At 33.0% G+C, this 12,847-nt stretch overlaps 1 protein-coding gene across 1 annotated transcript; it reads left to right on the plus strand.

Annotated features, from left to right (window-relative positions):
* Window positions 1-1,569: 1,569 nt before the first annotated feature.
* Window positions 1,570-4,260, plus strand: LOC146746034 (uncharacterized). The gene is made up of 2 exons (XM_085498908.1): window positions 1,570-1,643; window positions 3,893-4,260. Exons 1-2 carry the CDS (start codon window positions 1,586-1,588, stop codon window positions 4,258-4,260), a joined length of 426 nt encoding a protein of 141 aa, XP_085355034.1. The 5' UTR covers window positions 1,570-1,585.
* The last annotated feature ends 8,587 nt before the right edge of the window (window positions 4,261-12,847 follow it).

Raw genomic sequence — 12,847 nt, forward strand, 5'->3', positions numbered from 1 at the left:
ATGACATATTAATGTCCCCGTAAAACACTCAGTGAGTCAGTGTTATATTTCGAAAAGTTGTATTTTTGTGTGTGATTACAATGTGCTGATTTTCATCAAAAGTGTTTTATTAACTCCCAAAAGCACTTTTCTAACAATTATATAACACAACTGTTTTGATAGAAAATACACTTGTTTTATAATATAATAAACATGATTTAATTGCAATAGCGTGCTTTTCATTAAAACGGTGTGTTTTAATGAAAAAAATGAAAGTACTCCTAAGATTCACAGTGCAATGATATTAACATGGGTACCTGATACTTTATTTCAAATAATAAATTATTTAAAAGAGAAATATCTGTTTTTATATAATTAAATCCTTTTGAGTATGTCCCACTTGTACAAGTACACCGGGGACATTGAACATGCAATTATGAATTATTGCTTTTTTGCATTTGTATTTTTGAGATATCGTTTGTAGACAATACCCGGTGAAAAGTGGGTCATTTATAGACAAAATCTGTTCAGACAGAAGTTTTAGTCAGGCAATTCAGTATGGGGCTATATGAGGAAAATGTTTTGTTTTTTTTATTCATAAATTAGGATAGAATAAGAAAGTCGTTTATCGTATGCTGACATATGCTGAACAGGACCGGAGACGGGTGGCTGTGTGTGCTACTCTGACCATGTCGGAAACTATTTTCGTGCTTAATGGTACTTTCGGATTCTGAACAGAAACAGTTATCCAATCGCAGACAGTTAATTTCGGCCTATCATGTAAATCCTTGTTATCATAACTGTCCTATCATGATAAGATTTTATCTACCAATCGCATTCTGGTAACATAAAACTTTCCCGCCTGAATTTGGGCTATTTAAGTGACTCTCATTAGCCTTGTACTAGATGTAGCAGTAAAGTGATGATGATCAGCCCAGTTGTTGTCTCCAGACTGTTTAGCCATATCGAATCTTAACCCCACATACCGTTATGTTAACTATGTTAGCGAGTTAGGGACGCATGTTTATGATCGAAAGTGCACTTTCTAATATAAATCATGTACTGTCGACAGTTGAAAAACACCTTCACCATCTTTATGTTGTTAAAACTGAGTAAAATTGATAAATTAACTTAAATTTATTTGCCCTACATATTCTTTATATTTTTCTACCACGTATGATATACCAGTGGTACATAAAGGCCATTCCATATTCTAATATTATACTGTCGTCTCTCAGACATAGCAAGTAATAACTATTTAGTATAAAAATCAATATTTGATACTGTAAATACTGTTTCAAACCCAGAAACAAATTCTGTATTTTTTGTGTGTAAATTTCAATGTTATAATTTAAATTCTGTGTTATAAACAGTTGAGGGCGCAGTATGATTTAAATGTTATTGTGAAGTAGGTTATTCAAAAAATATGTATATAAAGAAAGTATAATACCAATAAAACAGACGTGATTTTGTTTTACAGATCAATGATGTTTTCGATTAATATTCAATTCAGTCGTCACAGAAAATTTAGTATTGAGCCTAGCGCGAGTTTGACCTTTGTTGTAATCACGTGATGATTCGCACCCGGAAACTAGTTTTCCCAACAATGCCCGTTGTTAACGCAATCGTCGTTTTTCTGTGCCTACTGTCTGCGGTAAAACAAGGTAATGTGAAATTCATAAATTGTATTATATAACCATATTCAGGTTGTGACTCGATCTGTGTTTTGTTACCGATATTTGAACAAGAAGAATGCTTCGTCAATGTTACACGCGGTGGAAGTGAACCATTCTAAAGCAATCTCAATTGACCAGCATATCTTTCTGACATTATACATGTTTCATATTATTATAATATATACGTTTTTGACACACCTTGCAAACACATTAAGGTATATTTAACCGTACAAAAACAATAACAACAACCTATGATTAGAACAATTACCACCACTGCATGAAAATTCGAATTTCCGTCGTAGCCGCTTGCCGGATTAGCAACGTGTTTTGCAGTAAATCCGTTGTTTATATTTGGGTGCGTAAACGTTCGAATTTCCTTCGCGTAACCTTCGAAACTGAAACGACGTAAATGTAGAAATTGCGCGTTTGATACGCCCAATGTAAACAGCGGAAATTCCCAAATTTGCTGTCGTTTTACGCTGAACTTAAAGAACTGATATACTACGTTGCCCGTTGTATATTTTCAACGTAAATTGACGGGCAACTCTGAGTTTGTCGTTGTTTTACGTTCAACTTATTAAGCGGAAATCACGCAGCTTGAACTGCTGCACTACTGGCTTGACATGGTAGAAATCATTCACTTTTCATATAAACCTGCTTAGGTGGCCAGGTCTAAAGACTATAGAAATATATTTCTAACTAATCCGTTTATAATTTACTAATGTATCGTCAACTATATATTTTTTGTTTTACAATGGTATTGTTTGAACTAATACTCAATGATTCGATTGTGACGAAGTGCTTAACTAGCGACTGTAACTGTACATTACATAAATATGCTATTATAGCGACATATAATAATTTATTACATACGAATCCGCAGTGACTAATAATAATATTACTTCTGTTATTGCGCCCTCGCCGATCTCAAATCCAGTTGAACTTTACAATTCATGCGAAGCAAAATAGCTCCTCTACGAGCACGAAATGTGTTTTGAGGTTAACCTAAATTTGAGATTTACTGGATTCCGGCAGAGCAAGATCCCGGCGGACATTATCTCAGAAAACATGTGTTTAGATAATGTAATTTTTAAGTTACTGCCAACACATTACCGTGAATAGAACAGGGTCGACGATGAACGTTGATGTACTGTGAAATACTTTATTTTAGCTGGAATTATTGTTTGCTGAAAAGTGTTTTTGAGTGTTTTGCATGGATTTTTTTTACTGATTTCTGACGAGTTGAATGTGACATACAGGAAAAAGGTATATTCGCGAAAATAAAGTATTTCACAGTAGATCTAAAAGGTCACCAATTTCAATCTTTATTTTAAAATACAAATAGTCCTATTGTTGCTTTATAAATCATAATATATAATATACAGCTAAAAATAGGTGGTTTAACAATTAACGGATTATGGTACGCTCACATTAAATGCCATTGTCTCCATGCGATGTACTGTCTGGGAGTTTGTTCTATCCTGATTGTGTCTACAGGGAATGTTTTCTATATCATCACTTATATTACAATTTTTAAACAAAATTCTATATTACTATGTAGTGTATTCCAATACTTGATGACCATGTAATTTTCAGGGAAAATGTTATGATCTTTTTTTATGAAGATGATGTCTACTCATGAGTTACTGTAGCACAATAATCTCCAGGAGTGTTTTTTGTGAACGGCAGATCGGCCCTGGGATTCTGGTCCTGATTCACGCGACTAATTGACGTAATTTTAAAACATACGACAATTCGTTCCACGCAACCCACTCTGTAAAATAGCGTTATTTCAAACAACACCGCTTAGCATTAAGTAGTAATTAACGAGGCGTTATATTCGGACAACTTGAAGCGGGTGAGCCAACAACCAACAGCCAACACAGCGACAGGCGTATTTATAACTGTTGTGACGTTGCTTCTCTTTCAAGGGCTAAAAATCGTTCATGTCATCATTTTGCATTTAAAAATCCAAATTTGTTGCAAATGCTGCATCTAACTCGGTTTTTCCATGGCCTGGCATACGTACAGACGCGAATAGAGGAGAATATGGTTTGTGTGTTTTTCAGGGGATGGGTGGGTTTGTAAATGGGATTAATCATTCCACGCGACCGGTGTTCCTTCAATCAGCTCGTCGTATTAGAAGATGAGAGATGACAAGCGGTTTAATTGTGTATGGGTGTTTTTAATAACGTAACGTATTTGTATTTCATGACTTATCATTCGTTATTTTGAAGCTTGCTGTCTAGATGTTATTGGACCAACAAATGTAGGCATTTTAAATGGAGAAGATGCCACTCTGGAATGTGTGCTTACAAACTTTAACAGTGGTGAAAGTGGAAAGTGGTCTGTAGTTGATGATGCTGATAGTATTATGTCATTAACCTCATCAACATGGTTCTATGCCAATGGTTACAATGAAGCAAAGCATTTAGGATGGTACGTGGATAGGACTGAACCAAACCACTATGATCTAAATATACCTAGTGTTGATATCAATGATAAAGGATGTTATTTTTGTGGAATTACTACAGCAGGGACGACACAAATGGAAAATAATTGTGCAACACTGACAGTAATAGGTATGAATATAAAACAGTTGTGATATGATTAAATAAAAAGGCATAATACTTAAATACACATGATACACACATTTATTAACATTGTGTGATAACATAAAATATGAACTCGACATAATGTAGTCTGAGATTACTGTGGCTTCACTGATTGATTAGTTCAGATGTAACCGAAGTACGCCCACTGTGCCCTCCACCGTTGCTGCATGATCGTCAGCCATCCTATTCCAACCCTTTTTACTTGGACCGTTTCCGTTTTCACACTGATGTAGTTGTTCATGAAAAAAGTTGATACATTTTTCCCTCCGCTGTCGACTTTGCCAAGCGGAGCTTATTCAATTAGTTATTGTTCATCTTCATCATCTCAAGATCACATGTAATAATAACTGAATAATGTGAATATTGCTGCCACTGCCATCTGCACTTATCAATTACAGCAGAGCTTCACCGACCGCATGGTCACTTGGTAAAATATAAGGCAACATGATTGTCTTTTGTTTAAAATACTTTATCTATACGCATTGCAAAATTATTTTTATGTACAATGGGACCATATTATGTCTGAATTGTGGTAAAATGGTGTTTGATATTTCATCATATAGTACTAATACTTTGGTCTATATGTAAATGATAATACACAGTATCTCCAGCATTAGCCTTGAATAAGTGCTAATTATGTATATAATATTCCATAATGCAATATTTTCAGTTCCACTAGAAACTCAACCATCATTAACAGACTATGAAGATGGTGATACAGCTGAAGTAACTTCTAGTTTTACAACCCCATTTACCTGCACGGTGGTGAATACTAAGCCGGCAGCGACAATAGATTGGTCTATTGGGAGTATTCCGATACAAAGTGGTATAACTACGACATCAACACCACGTAATAATGGTTTATATGACACTACAAGTACATTACAGTACATACCAGTATGGAATAGTGACCAAGATAAAGATATTAAATGTGAAGCCTATGTATTTACCACACATACACACTACAGTACATATGTGACATTGGATGTAGTAGGTAAGTAATGGTTTATATGACACTGCAAGTACATTACAGTACATACCAGTATGGAATAATGACCAAGATAAAGATATTAAATGTGAAGCTAATAATAATAATAATAATAATAATAATAATAATAATAATAATAATAATAAAGCAATAAAGCAATAAGAAAAGTTAGTTGTAAATGGGATAAAGCAAGTGTTACATATCAAATGGCATTTTCATTTCTTGATTGAAATGAGTTATGAATATAGTTGCCAATCTTTTTTATTATTACATCATCTTTTGAAGTCATCAAGAAATTAAATTTCTGGAGATCATCCTGTGTTTCTTGTGGAATTGTAATGTCTTGTATGATTTGTTGGCGTATTACTTTATATTGTGGACATATCATAACAAAGTGCAGTTCATCTTCTATTTCATTCTGTGTACATTGTTTGCAAATTCTATTTTCAGTAGGTATTTTTGGTTGCACATGCTTCCTTTTTTGTCCCCGTTCGGACGAAGTCCGAAAACGGGGACTTATAATTCGGTCTCCGTCCGTGCGTCCGTGTGTCCGTATGGAGTCATATCTCGGAATCCCTTGGACCAATTCCGTTCATTCTTTGCATGTGCCTAGTACTTTATGTGAGACATATGCACATGCAGTGGTTTAGCGATGATTCGATTCAAAATTGCCGACTGGCAGCCATCTTGTTTTTTGAAAATGTTGTATTTTGGACATGCTTTGTCAGTTTTCATTCAAACTTGGTACATAGATTATACATGTTAGGATACATGTCCATGACGATTTATTTCGCAATTGGATCAAAGATGGTCGACTGGCAGGCATCTTGTTTTTTTATGCGGTATCTTGGACGTGCTCTGTCAGTTTTCATTCAAATTTGGCACATACATGTACTTTATACATGTTAAGATGCATGTCCATGACAATTTGTTTCAAAATCTGGTCAAGGATAGCCGATTGACAGCCATCTGACTTTTTGGTCTTACTACTATATTTCCACAATTTATGTACCATTTTTATTCGTATTTGGCACATACATCATGCATATCAGTGTGTTTCATAATCAGATCAAAGATGGCCGAATAACGGCTGTTTTTATTTTTGGCCATATTACTACTACACGGAACATGTGTTTTGATGTAAATAAACAATCTGTTGTATACGCCACTTGGAACTCAAGTTTCAAGGACACACTGGCGACAACCCCGAGCACAAAGAGAACTTTCAAAAATTCAACTGGGACTGTGTCATTTTCAATGACTTGTTCTATTGTTAAATTGTTTACTAGTCCGAAATTTTGTCATTGAAATTCTTTGTTTCAAATTCAACACATCCAAGTATTTTTCAAAATTATAATCATTCTGTTGTTCTCGTGAAAAATTCATGTTGTTCATTATTTTTTGTATTGAAGAGTACCATTGTAAATTGGATTTCTTTTGTTCAAGGTATGTTTGTTTTGTGATACTATTGCCTGGTAATTTATTGATACGAGTCCAGTATTTTATTAAATTGATCTGAATATCTACTAAGAGTGGGAATTCTCCTACTTCGGCTCTGCATGCAATGTTTGCCACACATTTGTTCAATCCTAGTAGTTGTTTGTAAAAATTCCAATTGTGTTCTTTCTGTTATTGTTTCGTCCCATTTGTTGTAATCTTGAATTTTATGTCCCCAGATTTCAGACCCATACAATAATATTGGTTGAATACACCTTTTAAAACGATGGGTTCTACAATTTGTTTCTGGTGATAGGAACTGTTTCAATGCATACATTGCTCGGGCTGCTTTATCCGCTAAATTTTGTTTGGCTTCAGTGTAGCAGCCATTTGACTTTATGTTTATACCCAGTTAGTTGTACATATTTACACATGTAATATTTTGTTCATTATAATAGAATTTTTCTGTCTTTTTCAGTGTTCCTCATTTGAAAATAACAACTTTGTTTTGCCTGTAGTTTCCATTTATGACAATAAACCTCTAAACTATTTAGTGCATTTTGTAGACCGTTTTTTGCTTCAGATATTAACACTAGATCATCTGCATAGAGTAGGGAACTAATTTTACAGTTATTCAATGTATTACACTGGATCTAATGATTCACCTTCTAGTGAATTATTTAAGTCATTAACAAACACATTAAAAAGCATTGGGCTAATGACACAACCCTGCCTAACACCCTTGGTCGTTTCAAATATGGGTGTAATTTTATTTTTGAAACGAATGCATGAGATCTGGATAAATACCTGAGTCCAGGATTATATTAAATAATTTATGTAGTGGCTGAATTAGGAAATCTGAACTGTATTTAAGCAATTCTGGGCAATAAACGTCATATCCTGATGATTTTTTTCTCTTTAGTTTTTTAATGGCTAGCCTAATTTCTTTTTCAGATATCTCATTATTTAAATTATAATTGTTAAAATGTTCTTTTACTTCCATAGCTGAGATGTTAGAGATAATCTGTTTTTGAAAAACAGTATTATTATTATCAGTAGCATTATTATTTAATTGTTCATATAATTCTTTCCATTTTCCTGGTGAAATTGAATTAGATTGATCATTTCTTGAGCCTTTTAGTTCATTGATTATTTTCCAAAATTGTTGGGGATTATTTTTTTTTTATGTCAGTTAATTTATTAACAATTTTATTTTGTTCTTCTTTTTGTTTTGATCTAATTAACTTTTTGTATTTCTTTTTCTTGGCAAAGAACACATTTCGTAAGTTCGCATCAAAAGGATGTTTGCTGATTATACGTGCAGTATTACGCAGATCTGTTTTAAGAATATTACATTCTTTGTCAAACCACATTTTCTTTGATTTACGTTTAACATTTCCACTATTACTTTTTCGTTTATGTTTAAAAATCTGACTGGCTGCATTATTAATAATTAAATTAAAATCTTCTACAGCAGTATTAATTCCTTTCTTATCTATGCTATAAATTTTATCAATAAATGACTTTACAATAGCTTGAACCCTCTCAGATGCTAGGTTATCCTGGTAATCGAAGACTGACAATTTATTCCAAACCCAACTCTTTGGTAAATTATTTAAAGTACCTGCGTTATTTATCGGTATATCAAGTGCAACATTCTGATCTAATCGTAGTAAGCATGATATCTGGCAGTGGTCTGATGTACATGTAAAATCATGAACTTTAAAATATTCAATGCTGTCAAATAGGCTTAGAGAGGTTATGGCATAATCAACAGTGCTTATTCCATTGTAATGGTAACATGTAAAATTGCCACTGGAATCTCCGGGCATTCTTCCATTTAGAATTCTGATGTTACAATTTTTACATAATTTTAATAATGCTTTGCCATGTATTTACCACACATACACACACTACAGTACAGATGTGACATTTATTTTGCAGTAACCCGACTTTTGTCGTAACTCGGCTTTTGCCATATATACATTTGCATAATTTATTTTATTGAAAAAACAAAAAATAAACAACATACTGTATGCAAGTCTAACTACAGTATATAGAATAGAATAGAATAATGCTTTATTACATCCTTAATGAAATCTGACATTTCAGTTTTGGTAATTGCTGTATTAAAGCTTTTTAAAAATAGACTACAATTAAACTACGCATACAATACAATAATATATTTCAAATAAACAACAACTAAATCACACTGAAAATATAGCACAACAATACATTAATTAATTTTCACTTTTTCTTTTCTTATTTTGTAGGCTTTCTGTGTGTAATTTAATAACCCGAGTAGACATTGTTTGTTAGTTGTGTTTAAAATGTGTATAAATTTATCTTTGTTGTTGTAATTTTTGAAATTTGGATTGGAGAATAGACTATATAAATCTTGTCTATTTTCTGTATAGAGATCACACTCAGTGATGAAATGGTTTTCATCCTCAATCACGATACATTTTTCAGATTTCCTGTCCTGAATTGTTTTTGGTTTTGTGTGTCCACTTTTGTGTACCCACTTCTATGTACAGTTGATGGCAGCTAATTCTAAATTTGCTCATTGTTTGAACCACTTGTCTATCACTTAACTGTTGTAAATAATATTCCTGTTTAATGTCTTTTTTGAATAAATTGTAAGTCCACAGTTTAGATTCTGTTCTTTGCATGTCTATGTTACATTTGTTAGTGCAGTACTTTGCTGACATTTTGTTGAAGTTTTGTTATGTAATATCCATATGGATTTGATATTCATTCACTTTTTTGTTGAGTCTTGTTAGCCAGTAATCATTTTCTTTGTTTGTTTCCATTTCCTTCATAGCATTGTAAGCTATGTTGTCTTTCTTCAATGTAATTAAATGTTTGTACATAGTTATTGCATTATAGTATAGGAAGTGTAACAATGGTATTCTACCAGTATCCATTCTTACTGCAATGTTGCTTGATCTGTTATTCACATTTAGAATTTGCCTACAGAATCTGAGGTGGACTTTTTCAGTTTTTGTCTTGTCCCAGTTTTTGTTCGTACATACTCCCCATATGTGGGGGTATAATATTGTTAAAGTTTCCATGTTGCTGATAACACTTAGTTTGTGTGGATTGTACAGGTTGGATTTGGTTATGCCAATAATTTTATTGCATGATAATCTTGAATTTGATGCCAAAGACTTATTTTTTCTAAAACAGATCTAAAAATTCAGTTGAAAAAAAATTGAAATTGTATGAGCTGTAATTAACTTGTGGGAAGCTTCACAATGTTTTCTCTGATTCTACAAATTTAATTTGTTATATAGCCTATATATAAAATATATTTTTGAAATGCAGTCCCTATATATAAAATTTGTTTTATACATTAAAAATGTTTAAATATTTTTTTTAATCAGTTCCACCATCATCGCCAGTAATAGATGGGTTTAACCATAATGACGATTTTACTGTAAATGCTGGACGATCTTCTCCCCTGACTTGTACAGCTACTGCAAAACCTGCACCTACTATAGAGTGGTATATTGGCAGTACACTACAGTCAACTATGATGACGTCACCTAGTCCTAATTTAGAAGACAGTGAATTATTTGATGTATCCAGTACATTCACATTTACACCACAGTGGAGTAACCATCTACAATACATCAAATGTAAAGCAGATAATAATGCTATTGGAAATGCTGTAATGACGAGGGTTAAACTTGACGTGAATGGTGAGTAGATTATTGATATGCTCCATCCTAATAACATGATGAAAATGTTACATAATGTCCAGTATTTGTAAACCATACCTCAACCATATTGTAATTGGATTCTGTATTGGTAGCTGATTAAAACAAGTTTAAACTAGGGCCAAAACATATTTTTCTTGTCAACAGGTGGGCTAGTTTAAAGGAATTGTTTGTGGTTTCTGCCCAAATATTGAAAAAATAAAAAAAGCACCTTACTGCACCATTTTTAACAACATCTCAGAACCAGAAACAAACTTTTTTCTTAGCCTAATATTATCATGTGCTAAGAACAGCCATGACTTAATGACAACCTTCAAGTCAGCAGGGCACTTTTCTCAAACTTGGGAGAACTCAATCATATTGACAGACAAATGTAGGTCTTAATCAGGAGAGAGTCACTCAATACAGTGACAAATTGTTGATATCCAGAGGTTGCACAATTTATGAAGACTGTGTGTATTATGGGTGCGTTACCAATGTTCTTCTTTGTTTTTGGCTTTCCCAGAAATGTTAATTAAGGGGGAAATGACTGCATGTCTCTAGTTTCAAGCAATTATTATCAAATCATCTTCAAACTTTGATAAATTAATCAGAATGAAGTTTTAAATTGTCAAAGTCTAAGTGTTATATGACCACTTGTTTATATTTACCGTATTCCCTCCCTTGTAAGCCTAGAGCCACATGTAAATTTGGGGAAAGTAAGAGATAGGTGGAATCACCTCAGAAAACTGAAATTTATTTTTTGTTCAACATAGTAACCACTTTCATAAAGTTATCCAAATTACATTTTTCAATCACCATGCTGGCTAGAGGGGACTATTACATCATTTTTGGGGAAAACAATGCAGAATAAGGTGTAAAAATGATTAGGGTCTGTGGGAAAACAGTCAAAGGCAAGATCTTTATCAAACACATCTTGATGATTTTCTGAAATAACTGGTACACAACAAAAACATTAAAATTTACCATGTTCAAAAAAATTATTTAAAATAACTATTGCCAAGTCATCAAATGAGCAATGTTTTGACATCTTTGTTGATAATGTCACAATTCTGATTTACATTCATCGACCAATCAAATCAGAAAATAGCACATTGAATATGGGGATGGGATATCTAAGTATGCAATAGGCCGTATCAAAATGAACAGGCATCATACTAGAAATAAAATTAAATAAGTGCCACTGTTACCACTGTTTGTTCTTGTTCTTGACCATATTTCACCAGAATGTCATTTTGTCTCCAGTGATAATTGTTGTTTCCATCCATCAACAATTAAATTTTGAAAACTACCAGCACAATTGCTTTGATACTTTGTATGTAGATATCTTGAATGGACCTCTGTCAGATTTGTTAAATTTGTGACTATATCTTCAAATCTCTATTTTTAGCAAATATTTTTGTCATTTTTGGTAAAAATACTATTCCAACTTCTTGAAAAATACTAGCTTAATTGCATTGATACTTTGTATGTAGGTACCATGGGTGAACCTCTGTCAGATTTGTTCATTTTGTGAAGACATCTTCAATTTTCTATTATGAACGAATAATGTCATTTTTGGTAAAAAAGGAACAAACTATTTTTGACTTCTTCTTGTAAAGTACCAGCTCAATTACTTTGATACTTGGGTTTACCTCCATGAAATTTCAACAAGATGATAACAATTATACTTACCATGGCAACAACAAAATAATGCACCATGGTTGTAGTATGGCAAGAGCATTGTGGGAACACTAATTACCATAACAAATAGTTAATATCTCAGTTTTCTTGTAGCAGCAGTAATACAATAACACATATTGGTTTAACATGTAGAAATTGATATAGGCAGGGGGTTTAACTCATCAACATGGCTTGTTTTAGAGAAACCATCACAATGACATTTCTTGACACCTAATTCCATAATTTTTTTTTGTCATCCGTTGTATTCCAGCAACATATATTGTTAGCCACACATGCATGAGATATGGGACTCATATGAACAAAGATCGTGAATTTGACTGTTGTGCAGACCAACAAGTACAAACTGAGACATTACCAAGTTGCTACTAGCTAATTTTTTTGGTGATTGTAATGTTTTGAAAGCGTCACCACCAGTAGTTACCGGGGTATACAGTGCAAGTGCAAACTTGTGTGATTTTCATTAGAACACATCGGATTGTGGGAAAATAAATTTTTATTAACACAAATGTCGCACATGCGTGGTGCAGTGCGGCAACCATACGGTAGTGTATAAACATCTCTTAGAATGTAATTCAATAACGGGCTGGATGCTTAATATAGTTCACATGGTGACGGTTAACTGCTAATTTAAAATAAATTATGAACACAAAAAATCATGAATTGTTTTCTAACAAATTTAATGAAAATATTCTTGCAATTTGCATTACTCTCATTTGTTTGAAAATTTGTTTACTACATATCTTTCAA

This window comes from Saccoglossus kowalevskii, chromosome 5 (assembly GCF_978046115.1).
Source record: "Saccoglossus kowalevskii chromosome 5, keSacKowa6.1, whole genome shotgun sequence".
In the NCBI taxonomy this organism is placed as follows: domain Eukaryota; kingdom Metazoa; phylum Hemichordata; class Enteropneusta; family Harrimaniidae; genus Saccoglossus; species Saccoglossus kowalevskii.

What these genes read in the sequence shown, in the direction of transcription:
- LOC146746034 (XM_085498908.1), top strand. Translation starts at nt 1,586, where the DNA reads ATGCCCGTTGTTAACGCAATCGTCGTTTTTCTGTGCCTACTGTCTGCG. An exon ending in ACTGTCTGCGGTAAAACAAG is followed by an intron (nt 1,644 to 3,892) that starts GTAATGTGAAAT and finishes GTTATTTTGAAG; the next exon opens with CTTGCTGTCTAGATGTTATT.